Consider the following 14762-nt stretch of genomic DNA (forward strand, 5'->3'; position numbering starts at 1 on the left):
GAACCCTAAAGACCAAGCAGCATCACAGTAACCAGACCTGGAACCCTAAAGACCAAGCAGCATCACAGTAACTAGACCTGGAACGCTAAATATCAAGCAGCATGACAGTAACCAGACCTGGAACCCTAAACACCAAGCAGCCTCACAGTACCTAGACCTGGAACCCTAAAAACCAAGCATCATCACAGTAACCAGACCTGGAACCCTAAAGACCAAGCAGCATCACAGTAACTAGACCTGGAACGCTAAATACCAAGCAGCATCACAGTAACCAGACCTGGAACCCTAAAGACCAAGCAGCATCACAGTAACCAGACCCGGAACCCTTAAAAAACCAAGCAGCATCACAGTAACTAGACCTGGAACCCTAAAGGCCAAGCAGCATCACAGTAACCAGACCTGGAACCCTAAAGACCAAGCAGCATCACAGTAACCAGACCTGGAACCCTTAAATACCAAGCAGCATCACAGTAACTAGACCTGGAACCCTTAAATCAAAGCAGCATCACAGTAACCAGACCTGGAACCCTAAATACCAAGCAGCATCACAGTAACTAGACCTGGAACCCTAAATACCAAGCAGCATCACAGTAACCAGACCTGGAACCCTAAAGACCAAGCAGCATCACAGTAACCAGACCTGGAACCCTTAAAGACCAAGCAGCATCATAGTAACCAGACCTGGAACGCTTAATTACCAAGCAGCATCACAGTAACCAGACCTGGAACCCTAAACACCAAGCAGCATCACAGTAACCAGACCTGGAACCCTAAAGACCAAGCAGCATCACAGTAACCAGACCTGGAACCCTTAAAGACCAAGCAGCATCACAGTAACTAGACCTGGAACCCTTAAAGACCAAGCAGCATCACAGTAACCAGACCTGGAACCCTAAATACCAAGCAGCATCACAGTAACTAGACCTGGAACCCTTAAAAACCAAGCAGCATCACAGTAACTAGACCTGGAACCCTAAAGACCAAGCAGCATCACAGTAACTAGACCTGGAACCCTAAGACCAATCAGCAGCAGTGGCAAGGGAAAACTCCCCAGAAGGAAGACTCCTTGATATGTTCAAATCAGCGTGACTTTACATTATGGCCTATTTGTTCAGCTTTCAAACTATACAGTGAAATCACACACACACACACACACACACACACACACACACACACACACACACACACACACACACACACACACACACACACACACACACACACACACACACACACACATTCCCTGATGTTCTCTATTGGTTATCAATATTTTAGTTAACACTGTCACAGGAACTCCAGCCCTGATAGGAGGTCCAAGTCACCGGGACTCTAGCCCCGATAGGAGGTCCAAGTCACCGGGACTCTAGCCCTGATAGGAGGTTCAAGTCACCGGGACTCTAGCCCTGATAGGAGGTCCAAGTCACAGGGACTCTAGCCCTGATAGGAGGTCCAAGTCACAGGGACTCTAGCCCTGATAGGAGGTCCAAGTCACAGGGACTCTAGCCCTGATAGGAGGTTCAAGTCACAGGGACTCTAGCCCTGATAGGAGGTCCAAGTCACAGGCTGCATCTACACAGGCTGCTCCATTCTGATCTCCACTAATTGTTCTTTTGACCAATCACATCAGATCTTTTTTACATCAGATCTTTTTCAGAGGTGATCTGATTGGTCAAAAGACCAATTCGTTTTTAAGATCCGAATTGGTCTGCCTGTGTAAACATAGTGTCACAGACTCAGAACTTTAACACCCAGATAAAACACAATCTAAACTGATTCATCTCATAAACAACATTACTAGGTTGAAGTTGACCCTAGACGCCGACCTTGGGTCAGTTTTGCAATTCCCCACTAATGGTTAAGGTTCAGAGTGGGGGAGGGGAAGCTGATCCTAGATCTGAACCTAGAGGAAACTTCAGCCTGGCAACAACCCAAACATATAAAACAGATCCTCACTGGAGGGTCCATGCCTACTATCAGTAGGTCTATGTAGACTGTAGAGAGGGAGGGAGAGATGGGTACTGACCTGAAATTGTTGAAGTTGTCAGTTGGTAGTTTTTCACACGCCGCCAGCAGAGCTTGTAGTCTCTTGTCCATATCCTGAATACTGGATGGGGAAGAGAACAGTGAACAGGGCTCAGGCTGTGTTGTAGTCAAGGCAGTGTTTTTCTCAGCATTGTTTCCTACCAGGGAGACCAGCAGGCTGCAGTGTATGGTCATTGAGAGGCTAATTGGTGTCAGCTAACCATCTGAGGGACCGGTAAGCAACAACCCAGGGACCAGTGCCGAACCACGGGCCGGAGGTTGACAAACACTGTGTTAACACTGTCTATTATTATGATAATGGTCACTGTCTGTTCTGTCATTATGGTACAGTTTGTTCCCTTCTTTGTGGAGCTCTCTCTATAGAATTAGTCATGTCCAGGTCTTCAACATGACTAAAAGGGATCTGTTATCTGTATTAGAGATGCTGTGGTTATGAAGGGATCTGTTATCTGTATTAGAGATGCTGTGGTTATGAAGGGATCTGTTATCTGTATTAGAGATGCTGTGGTTATGAAGGGATCTGTTATCTGTATTAGAGATGCTGTGGTTATGAAGGGATCTGTTATCTGTATTAGAGATGCTGTGGTTATGAAGGGATCTGTTATCTGCAGTAGAGATGCTGAGGTTATGAAGGGATCTGTTATCTGTATTAGAGATGCTGTGGTTATGAAGGGATCTGTTATCTGCAGTAGAGATGCTGTGGTTATGAAGGGATCTGTTATCTGCAGTAGAGATGCTGAGGTTATGAAGGGATCTGTTATCTGTATTAGAGATGCTGTGGTTATGAAGGGATCTGTTATCTGTATTAGAGATGCTGTGGTTATGAAGGGATCTGTTATCTGTATTAGAGATGCTGTGGTTATGAAGGGATCTGTTATCTGCAGTAGAGATGCTGAGGTTATGAAGGGATCTGTTATCTGTATTAGAGATGCTGTGGTTATGAAGGGATCTGTTATCTGCAGTAGAGATGCTGTGGTTATGAAGGGATCTGTTATCTGTATTAGAGATGCTGTGGTTATGAAGGGATCTGTTATCTGTATTAGAGATGCTGTGGTTATGAAGGGATCTGTTATCTGCAGTAGAGATGCTGAGGTTATGAAGGGATCTGTTATCTGTATTAGAGATGCTGTGGTTATGAAGGGATCTGTTATCTGCAGTAGAGATGCTGAGGTTATGAAGGGATCTGTTATCTGTATTAGAGATGCTGAGGTTATGAAGGGATCTGTTATCTGTATTAGAGATGCTGAGGTTATGAAGGGATCTGTTATCTGTATTAGAGATGCTGAGGTTATGAAGGGATCTGTTATCTGTATTAGAGATGCTGTGGTTATGAAGGGAATCTCTACTCACTTTGACGCCTGAATCCAGTCCTCGTAAAGTTCACTGGTCATCAGTGGCTCTGGAAGCTCACGGAGGTATGATTTCAGAGCCCCTGAGGAAGAGAGGGATGGAGAGACGGAGGGAGGGAGAGAGAGAGAGGCAGAGAGAGAGAGAGAACGGGATGGAGAGAGAGGGGGGAGGGAGGGAGGGAGAGGGGGGTTGAGAGAGAGAGAAAGGGAGAGAGATGGGAAGAGAGAGAGAGAGGGGGACAGCGGGATAGAGAAAGAGAGATGGAGAGAGAAAGGGAGGAAGAGGGATGGAGAGAGAGAGAGAGAGAGAGAGAGAGAGAAAGCAAGGAAGAGAGAAAGAGAGAGAGATAATCTCATTAGGCCTAGTGGAGGTGTGGTTTTCTCTGTTCAGAATACTAATGAGAATACACACACACACACAACACTGCCTTCCTCCGATTACTCAAGGAAGTGGATAGCAACATTACAAGGAAGCCTTTAGGATAGAGAACGTCTAGGGAAAACACAAGCAGATCACTTGGGAGATGTTAAGGGATGTCTTCCTCTAGCCCCACAGCTGAACTAAACTCCAGGGCCAAATCAAGTTTCACCTTTCAAGTTTTATTAGTCGTAAGTACGGGATACACATGGTATACACCGTCCAATGAAATCGTTACTCGACAATGCAACAGCAATAAGAAATAATACATGATAAGAATACCAACATAAAGTAAATGGCTCAGTAGAATAGAAGAAACATTTTAGCATCAGTATAATGCAGGAAGGCACAATTTATAGTCCAATATTATAGTCCAGTATGTGTATGTGTGTGTTTGTGCGTGTGGGTGTGTATGTCTGTGTGTGTATGTCTGTGTGTGTATGTATGTGTGTGTGTGTGTGTGTGTGTGTGTGTGTGTGTGTGTGTGTGTGTGTGTGTGTGTGTGTGTGTGTGTGTGTATGTCTGTAAATGTCTGTGTGTGTGTGTGTGTGTGTGTGTGTATGTCTGTGTGGGTGTGTGTGTATGTCTGTGTGTATGTCTGTGTGTGTGTGTGTATATGTCTGTGTGTATGTATGTGTGTGTGAGTGAGTGTGTGTGTGTGTGTGTCTGTGTGTGTGTGTGTGTGTGTATGTCTGTGTATGTCTGTAAATGTCTGTGTGTGTGTGTATGTCTGTGTGTATGTCTGTGTGTGTGTGTATATATGTCTGTGTGTGTGTGTGTGTGTGTCTGTGTGTGTGTGTGTGTGTGTGTGTGTGTGTGTGTGTGTGTGTGTGTGTGTGTGTGTGTGTGTGTGTGTGTGTGTGTGTGTGCTAAAGTGCTGAGAATCAGAGCAGTTTCTAGTAGATGTCCTGGATGGGTGGGAGCACGGTCCCAGTCATGTACTGGGCCTTGTGGTTGTGGACAGAGCCGTTCCCGTACCAGGCCGTGATGCAGCCGGTCAGGACACTCTCCATGGTACAGCAGTAGTATCTGGAGAGGACCCGGGGTGGCATGACAGATTTCTTCAGCCGCCTCAGGAAGAGCGGTGTTGTTGTTGGTCCATGTCAAGTCCTCTGTGATGTGGACACAGAGGAACATAAACTGCTGACCCACTGCAGTCCTGTGGATGTGGAGCGGAGCATGTTCCCTCCTCTACACCTCTAGTCAACAATCAACTCATTTGTTTTGCTGATGTGGAGGGTGTTGTCCTGGTACCATAATGTCAGTTCACTCAGCTCCTCCCTATTGGCTGACTCATCGTTGTTGGTTATCAGGCCTACAACCGTTGTGTCGTCAGCAAACTTGATGATGGAGTTGGTGTCTTGCAAAGCCACGCGGTCGTGGGTGAACAGGAAGTACAGAAGAGAACTGAGGACGCTCTGAGCTTGGTGTCGAGCTTGGAGGAAACAATAGTGTTGAATGCTGAACTGTAGTTAATGAACAGCATTCTCATGTAGGTGTTCCTCTTGTCCAGATGTGTTAATAGTGATGGAAATGGCATCTTCCTTGGTTCTGTTGGAGCGGTATTCAAACTAGACTGGGTCCAGTGTGCCTGGCATGCTGGCCTTGATGTGGGCCATGACCAGCCTCTCAAAGCAGTTCATGATGACCGGCCCCTATTCCCTATGTAGTGCACTACTTTTGACCAGGGCCCCTATTCCCTATATAGTGCGCTACTTTTGACCAGAACCATATGGGTCCTGGTCAACAGTAGTGCACTAAATAGGGAATATGATGTCATTTGGGACGCAGCCCGGCTCAATAGTGGAGGAGGAGGATGTTAGGAAATAGGCATCAGGGAAATAGGCAACAAGGTGTGAAAGACAACAGTCTTCCACAAACACAAGAAGCCTTGATTGTGTTGACCTAACATTGATGTATGTATTTCTGGAGGCATGAATCTCCTGAAAGCAGAGTTATATCTAATGGTTATATATAGACAATGGAGCTAGCTAAAGGCTCGTTGTTATGGAGACCAGAGCCTGAGCCAGAGAGAGCGAGGAAAGAGGCGTGTGGGGGTTTAAATTAATCTGCGATGGTGTATGCGTGTGCATGTCAGACCTGGGTTCAAATACCTGTGTATTTGAGTATCTATACTGAACAAAAATATAAACGGAACCTGCAATCATTTCTAAGATTTTACTGAGTTGCAGTTAATATAAGTAAATCGGTCAATTGAAATAAATTCATTAGGCCCTAATCTATGGATGTCACATTACTGGGAATACAGATATGCATCTGTTGGTCACAGATACCTTATAAAAAAGGTAGGAGCGTGGATCAGAAAACCAGTCAGTATCTGGCGGGACCACCATTTGCCTCATGCAGCGCAACACACCTTCACATAGAGTTGATCAGGCTGTTGATTGTGGCCTGTGGAATGTTGTCCCACTCTACTTGAATGGCTGTGCAAAGTTGCTGGATATTGGCGGGAACTGGAACACGCTGTCATACACGTCTATCCAGAGCATCACAAACATGCTCAGTGGGTGACATGTCTGGTGAGTATGTAGACCATGGAAGAACTGGGACATTTTTAGAATTGTGTACAGATCCTTGTGACATGGGGCTGTGCATAATTATGCTGAAACATGAGGTGATGGTGGCAGATGAATGGCACGACAATGGTCCTCAGGATCTCGTCACGGTATCTCTGTGCATTCAAATTGCAATGGATAAAATGCCATTGTGTTCGTTGTCCGTATCTTATGCTTGCCCATACCATAACCCCACCGCCACCATGGGGCACTCTGTTCACAACGTTGACATCAGCAAACTGCTCGCCCACACAACGCCGTACACATGGTCTGTGGTTTTGAGGCCGGTTGGACGTACTGCCAAATTCTCTAAAACGAGGTTGGAGGCAGCTTATGATAGAGAAATGAACATTCAATTCTCTGGCAACAGGTCTGGTGAACATTCCTGCAGTTAGCATGCCAATTGCACACTCACTCTAAATTTGAGACATCTGTGGCATTGTGTTGTGTGACAAAACTGCACATTTTAGAGTGGCCTTTTATTGTTTCCAACACAAGGTGCACCTGTGTAATGATCATGCCGTTTAATCAGCTTCTTGATATGCCACACCTGTCAGGTGGATGGATTATCTTGCAAAGGAGAAATGCTCACTAACAGGGATGTAAACAAATTTGAGCACAGCATTTGAGAGAAATAAGCTTTTTGTGCGTATGGAATATTTCTGGGATCTTTTTTTTCAGCTCATGAAACATAGGACCAAAACTTTAAATGATGCATTTATATTTTTGTTCAGTGTAGTATTTAAAATACTTATTTGAATACTTACTAAAATGTAAAAAAATATATATTTTTTTATGGTTATTTGGAAAAACTAAATAGTCTATAAAATTATATTTGAGGGTATTTTGAAATACTTATTTACAAATACAAGGGTTAAATGCATGGGAGTGTATTTGAGTGTTTCCATATACTGTGTGTGGGTGTGTAAGGTAACCTGCGATGGCGTGGGGGTCAGCTGAATACTCCTGTACGTCCATAACACCACAGTCCAGGGAGGCCTTCAGCTTCTTCAGCTTGGAGGCCGAGGGAGCCACTCTGAACAGACCCTACACACACAGGGAGTCAGGAAGACAGGAAGTCAGGAAGACCGGGAGTCAGGAAGACAGGAAGACAGGGAGTCAGGAAGACAGGGAGTCAGGAAGACAGGAAGACAGGAAGACAGGAAGACAGGAAGACAGGAAGACAGGGAGTCAGGAAGACAGGGAGTCAGGAAGACAGGAAGACAGGGAGTCAGGAAGACAGGGAGTCAGGAAGACAGGAAGACAGGAAGACAGGAAGACAGGGAGTCAGGAAGACAGGGAGTCAGGAAGACAGGAAGACAGGGAGTCAGGAAGACAGGGAGTCAGGAAGACGGGAAGACAGGGAGTCAGGAAGACAGGGGGAGAGGGAGTCAGTAAGATAGGGAGTCATGAAGAGAGGGAGTCAGGGAATCAGGAAGACAGGGAGTCAGGGAGTCAAGAAGACAGGGAGTCAGGAAGACGGGAAGACAGGGAGTCAGGAAGACAGGAAGACAGGGAGTCAGGAAGACAGGGAGCCAGGAAGACAGGGAGTCAGGAAGACAGGGAGTCAGGAAGACAAGGAGTCAGGGAGTCAGGAAGACAGGGAGTCAGGAAGACAGGAAGACAGGGAGTCAGGAAGACAGGAAGTCAGGGAATCAGAGCAGGGTCATCATAGAGATAAATAGTGAAATATAAATCTAGTACATACTGTAACTTTGTCTACAATAAACACTCTCTAACAGCTAAATCCTATATTAACGCTACTCTGTAATCAGAATGTTTAGTAGTGTTAATTAGGCTTCATCTGGGTCTGGGGAACTTAGTACTGTTAAGTAGGCTTCATCTGGGTCTGGGGAACTTAGTACTGTTAAGTAGGCTTCATCTGGGTCTGGGAAACAGTACTGTTAAGTAGGCTTCATCTGGGTCTGGGAAACTTAGTACTGTTAAGTAGGCTTCATCTGGGTCTGGGAAACTTAGTACTGTTAAGTAGGCTTCATCTGGGTCTGGGGAACTTAGTACTGTTAAGTAGGCTTCATCTGGGTCTGGGAAACTTAGTACTGTTAAGTAGGCTTCATCTGGGTCTGGGGAACTTAGTACTGTTAAGTAGGCTTCATCTGGGTCTGGGAAACTTAGTGTAAAGCAGGCTTCATCTTTTTCTATACCTCCTCCTGCATGCCACACTCCAGCAGCATCGTGACACAGGCCTCGATGGGGAAGGCGATCTCTCTGCTGCTGATGGTCAGGTGTTCCTCCAGGGCCTTGCCATACGAAGGCTTCTCCACCCACGCCTCTGTGGCGGTACAACACATTATACAACAGTTAGACACACGAGGAGCAGACAGGCATGTGCACATACACATGGGCAAGCTCTCTCTCTCTCTCTCACACACACACACACACACACACACTAACCCTGGTGAGCTTTAATGGTGGGCAGGACACTCTGGAGGATCTCTAGAGACTTCCTGTGATATTCTGCCTGGATCTCTATGAGCTACAGGGAGACACATAGAGACACAGGGACAGACAGGGGGACAGAGACACAGAGACAGAGAGGGGGACAGAGACACAGAGACAGAGAGGGGCACAGAGACACAGGGACAGAGAGGGGCACAGAGACACAGGGACAGAGAGGGGGACAGTGACACAGAGACAGAGAGCGGGACAGAGACACAGAGACAGAGAGGGGGACGGAGACAGAGAGGGAGACAGAGAGACACACAGGGAAACAGAAGGTGACAAGGGGTGACAGAGGGACACAGAGGGAGACATTGGGACACAGAGGGACACAGAGGGAGACACAGAGGGACAGAGGGTGACAGAAGGACAGAGAGACACAGAGGGACAGAAGGGTAAAAAGGTGAGGTTTAAACACCAGCTCAGCTATATGACTGTAAAAGGAGTCAAGGTCATCTGAAGGGTAAATGCATTGATACCGAAAATGTACTAACCGTCTGAAAGTAGTTTGCATAGTCTATTTCTTTGGCCACAAAATTATACATATCCGCTGATAGTTGATCCTGGAAAAGAAAATAAGAAATTACCTTAAACCTAAATACAGCCTGTAACCTTGTAGTGGTTAATACAGTCTGTAACCTTGTAGTGGATAATACAGTCTGTAACCTTGTAGTGGTTAATGCAGTCTGTAACCTTGTAGTGGTTAATACAGCCTGTAACCTTGTAGTGGTTAATACAGTCTGTAACCCTGTAACCTTGTAGTGGTTAATACAGTCTGTAACCCTGTAACCTTGTAGTGGTTAATACAGCCTGTAACCTTGTAGTGGTTAATACAGCCTGTAATCGTGTAGTGGTTAATACAGTCAGTAACCTTGTAGTGGTTAATACCGTCTGTAACCTTGTAGTGGTTAATATAGCCTGTAACCTTGTAGTGGTTAATGTAGCCTGTAACCTTGAAGTGGTTAATACAGCCTGTAACCTTGTAGTGGTTAATACAGTCTGTAACCTTGTAGTGGTTAATACAGTCAGTAACCTTGTAGTGGTTAATACAGCCTGTAACCTTGTAGTGGTTAATACAGTCTGTAACCTTGTAGTGGTTAATACAGCCTGTAATCTTGTAGTGGTTAATACAGTCTGTAACCTTGTTGTGGTTAATACAGTCTGTAACCTTGTAGTGGTTAATACAGTCTGTAACCTTGTAGTGGTTATTACAGTCAGTAACCTTGTAGTGGTTATTACAGTCTGTAACCCTGTAACCGTGTAGTGGTTAATACAGTCTGTAACCTTGAAGTGGTTAATACAGCCTGTAACCTTGTAGTGGTTAATACAGTCAGTAACCTTGTAGTGGTTATTACAGTCAGTAACCTTGTAGTGGTTAATACAGCCTGTAACCTTGTAGTGGTTAATACAGTCAGTAACCGTGTAGTGGTTAATACAGTCAGTAACCTTGTAGTGGTTAATACAGTCAGTAACCTTGTAGTGGTTAATACAGTCAGTAACCTTGTAGTGGTTAATGCTGTCTGTAACCTTGTAGTGGTTAATACAGTCTGTAACCTTGTAGTGGTTAATACAGCCTGTAACCTTGTAGTGGTAATACAGTCAGTAACCTTGTAGTGGTTAATACAGTCTGTAACCTTGTAGTGGTTAATACAGTCTGTAACCTTGTAGTGGTTAATACAGTCAGTAACCTTGTAGTGGTTAATACAGTCTGTAACCTTGTAGTGGCTAATGTAGCCTGTAACCTTGTAGTGGTTAATACAGTCAGTAACCTTGAAGTGGTTAATACAGTCTGTAACCTTGTAGTGGTTAATACAGTCTGTAACCTTGTAGTGGTTAATACAGTCTGTAACCTTGTAGTGGTTAATACAGTCAGTAACCTTGTAGTGGTTAATACAGTCTGTAACCTTGTAGTGGTTAATACAGTCTGTAACCTTGTAGTGGTTAATACAGTCTGTAACCTTTCAGTGGTCAATACAGTTTGTAACCTTGTAGTGGTTAATACAGTCTGTAACCTTGTAATGGTTAATACAGTCTGTAACCTTGTAGTGGTTATAACAGTCTGTAACCTTGTAGTGGTTAATACAGTCTATAACCTTGTAGTGGTTAATACAGTCTGTAACCTTGTAGTGGTTAATACAGTCTGTAACCTTGTAGTGGTTATAACAGTCTGTAACCTTGTAGTGGTTAATACAGTCTGTAACCTTGTAGTGGTTAATACAGTCAGTAACCTTGTAGTGGTTAATACAGTCTGTAACCTTGTAGTGGTTAATACAGTCTGTAACCTTGTAGTGGTTAATACAGTCTGTAACCCTGTAACCTTGTAGTGGTTAATACAGTCTGTAACCTTGTAGTGGTTAATACAGTCTGTAACCTTGTGGTGGTTAATACAGCCTGTAACCTTGTAGTGGTTAATACAGTCTGTAACCTTGTAGTGGTTAATACAGTCTGTAACCTTGTAGTGGTTAATACAGTCTGTAACCTTGTAGTGGTTAATACAGTCAGTAACCTTGTAGTGGTTAATACAGTCTGTAACCTTGTAGTGGTTAATACAGTCTGTAACCTTGTAGTGGTTAATACAGTCAGTAACCTTGTAGTGGTTAATACAGTCTGTAACCTTGTAGTGGTTAATACAGTCTTTTAACCCTGTAACCTTGTAGTGGTTAATACAGTCTGTAACCTTGTAGTGGTTAATACAGCCTGTAACATTGTAGTGGTTAATACAGTCAGTAACCTTGCAGTGGTTAATACAGTCTGTAACCTTGTAGTGGTTAATACAGCCTGTAACCTTGCAGTGGTTAATACAGTCTGTAACCCTGTAACCTTGTAGTGGTTAATACAACATGTAACCTTGTAGTGGTTAATACAGTCTGTAACCTTGTAGTGGTTAATACAGTCTGTAACCTTGTAGTGGTTAATACAGTCAGTAACCTTGTAGTGGTTAATAGTCTGTAACCTTGTAGTGGTTAATACAGCCTGTAACCTTGTAGTGATTAATACAGTCTGTAACCTTGTAGTGGTTAATACAGTCTGTAACCTTGTAGTGGTTAATACAGTCTGTAACCTTGTTGTGGTTAATACAGTCTGTAACCTTGTAGTGGTTAATACAGTCTGTAACCTTGTAGTGGTTAATACAGTCTGTAACCTTGTAGTGGTTAATGTAGCCTGTAACCTTGTAGTGGTTAATACAGTCAGTGACCTTGTAGTGGTTAATACAGTCTGTAAACTTGTAGTGGTTAATACAGTCTGTAACCTTGTAGTGGTTAATACAGCCTGTAACCTTGTAGTGGTTAATACAGTCTGTAACCTTGTAGTGGTTAATACAGTCAGTGACCTTGTAGTGGTTAATACAGCCTGTAACCTTGTAGTGGTTAATACAGTCTGTAACCTTGTAGTGGTTAACACAGCCTGTAACCTTGTAGTGGTTAATACAGCCTGTAACCTTGTAGTGGTTAATGTAGTTTCATGGTGTGGGGGGAGACAGTGGAATACAGTAGGTGAAGGAGGAGGAGCCTGAACCTCTAGAACCCTGTGACTCACCCTGCAGATCTCCATCCTATTGGCTGCCTCTTCCATCTCCTCTCTGAGGGCCTCCCCCTTGGCCCCGCCCGCCTGCAGGTTGCTAGGGTGACTGGAGGACTTGGACGACTGGTGAAACCTACAGAAAAGGAGGAGACAGAAGAAGAGTTAGGAGGAAGGATGGAACGCCAACACACAGACAGCATCCCAAATGGCATCCTATTCCAGGCTATATAGTGCACTACTTCTGACCAGTAGCGCACTATATAGGGATTAGGATGCAATTTGAGACACAACAACGGAGGGAAGGAACATGCTCGTCTAAGCATTATTGTAAACATGAGCATGCCTTAAGAGGTGAAGGCCAGTGAAGAGGGTAGAAGGTATGTTAACATGCAGTCCATCCCTCACCGTGTGCGAGCTGAGTCCATGTCCAGGACCAGCTTGGCTAAATGTTTCCTCTGTTTCTGGATGTTGGGAATGTCCACCTGGGAAGAGACAGGAACACATCAAACCTCCTCTATAATGTATCTCCACTACATTCAGTTATCTACTAGTTATCTGCCAGTGGAGATGGGAGGAATATTCCACCACCCTGAAGTTAATAGACAATAATGAACATGCTGACATTGTGTCTTAACGATCATGTTCAGTCAGAGATAGAAATGGTGAATGTTGTGGGCAGCCTCTGGACAGCAATTATAACAATTATAACTTCAAGTAATGTATGGCTAGGGACAGTAGGACTCACCTCATCATAGTGACAGTAGGACTCACCTCATCATAGTGACAGTAGGACTCATGAAAGTAGGACTCACCTCATCATAGTCAAAGTAGGACTCAACTCATCATAGTGAAAGTAGGACTCACCTCATCATAGTGACAGTAGGACTCACCTCATCATAGTGACAGTAGGACTCATGAAAGTAGGACTCACCTCATCATAGTGAAAGTAGGACTCACCTCATCATAGTGAAAGTAGGACTCAACTCATCATAGTGACAGTAGGACTCATGAAAGTAGGACTCACCTCATCATAGTGAAAGTAGGACTCACCTCATCATAGTGACAGTAGGACTCACCTCATCATAGAGACAGTAGGACTCACCTCATCATAGGGACAGTAGGACTCACCTCATCATAGAGACAGTAGGACTCACCTCATCATAGAGACAGTAGGACTCCCCTCATCATAGTGACAGTAGGACTCACCTCATCTTAGAGACAGTAGAACTCACCTCATCATAGTGACAGTAGGACTCACCTCATCATAGTGACAGTAGGACTCCCCTCATCATAGTGACAGTAGGACTCCCCTCATCATAGTGACAGTAGGACTCACCTCATCATAGTGACAGTAGGACTCACCTCATCATAGGGACAGTAGGACTCACCTCATCATAGAGACAGTAGAACTCACCTCATCATAGTGACAGTAGGACTCCCCTCATCATAGTGACAGTAGGACTCACCTCATCATAGTGACAGTAGGACTCACCTCATCATAGTGACAGTAGGACTCACCTCATCATAGAGACAGTAGGACTCCCCTCATCATAGTGACAGTAGGACTCACCTCATCATAGTGACAGTAGGACTCACCTCATCATAGTGACAGTAGGACTCACCTCATCATAGAGACAGTAGGACTCACCTCATCATAGTGACAGTAGGACTCACCTCATCATAGTGACAGTAGGACTCACCTCATCATAGAGACAGTAGGACTCCCCTCATCATAGTGACAGTAGGACTCACCTCATCATAGTGACAGTAGGACTCACCTCATCATAGTGACAGTAGGACTCACCTCATCATAGAGACAGTAGGGCTCACCTCATCATAGTGACAGTAGGACTCACCTCATCATAGTGACAGTAGGACTCACCTCATCATAGTGACAGTAGGACTCACCTCATCATAGAGACAGTAGAACTCACCTCATCATAGTGACAGTAGGACTCCCCTCATCATAGTGACAGTAGGACTCACCTCATCATAGTGAAAGTAGGACTCACCTCATTATAGAGACAGTAGAACTCACCTCATCATAGTGACAGTAGGACTCCCCTCATTATAGAGACAGTAGGACTCCCCTCATCATAGTGACAGTAGGACTCACCTCATCATAGAGACAGTAGAACTCACCTCAGCCAGCTCATAGAGAGGCTCCACCACATCTTTCTCTATCTGGAACTCAAACTGAATCAGTTCCTGGGCCAGCTTCTCCTCTGTCTCCCCACACAGGTTCAGCATCTTCCTGTTAGGGGAACAGAGCCAATCAAAACATCAGATGGGTCCCATCTACAGCCAGACACAATGTCAGCTAGGTCCCTGCCACAGCCAATCACAATGTCAGCTAGGTCCCAGTCAATCACAATGTCAGCTAGGACCCGGCCACAA

General features: G+C 44.7%; 1 protein-coding gene across 6 annotated transcripts in view; it reads right to left on the reverse strand.

Moving 5' to 3' along the window:
- Positions 1–14762, reverse strand: part of LOC115208099 (rho GTPase-activating protein 44) — a 101667-nt gene that overhangs the window by 26956 nt on the left and 59949 nt on the right. For all 6 annotated transcript variants that reach the window (XR_003881095.1, XM_029775900.1, XM_029775889.1 and 3 more), the window contains 9 exons: positions 14508–14619; positions 12771–12847; positions 12381–12498; positions 9338–9406; positions 8799–8880; positions 8549–8676; positions 7322–7433; positions 3394–3475; positions 2024–2104 (listed from right to left, as the gene is read on the reverse strand). Coding sequence is in view for 5 of the 6 variants with exons in the window: in XM_029775900.1 (XP_029631760.1) it covers positions 2024–2104; positions 3394–3475; positions 7322–7433; positions 8549–8676; positions 8799–8880; positions 9338–9406; positions 12381–12498; positions 12771–12847; positions 14508–14619 (861 nt within the window). In the remaining variant the exon portion in view is untranslated. The remainder of the gene's footprint in view (positions 1–2023; positions 2105–3393; positions 3476–7321; positions 7434–8548; positions 8677–8798; positions 8881–9337; positions 9407–12380; positions 12499–12770; positions 12848–14507; positions 14620–14762) is intronic.

The sequence above is a fragment of the Salmo trutta genome, chromosome 1 (assembly GCF_901001165.1).
Source record: "Salmo trutta chromosome 1, fSalTru1.1, whole genome shotgun sequence".
NCBI classification, from domain to species: Eukaryota; Metazoa; Chordata; class Actinopteri; order Salmoniformes; family Salmonidae; genus Salmo; species Salmo trutta.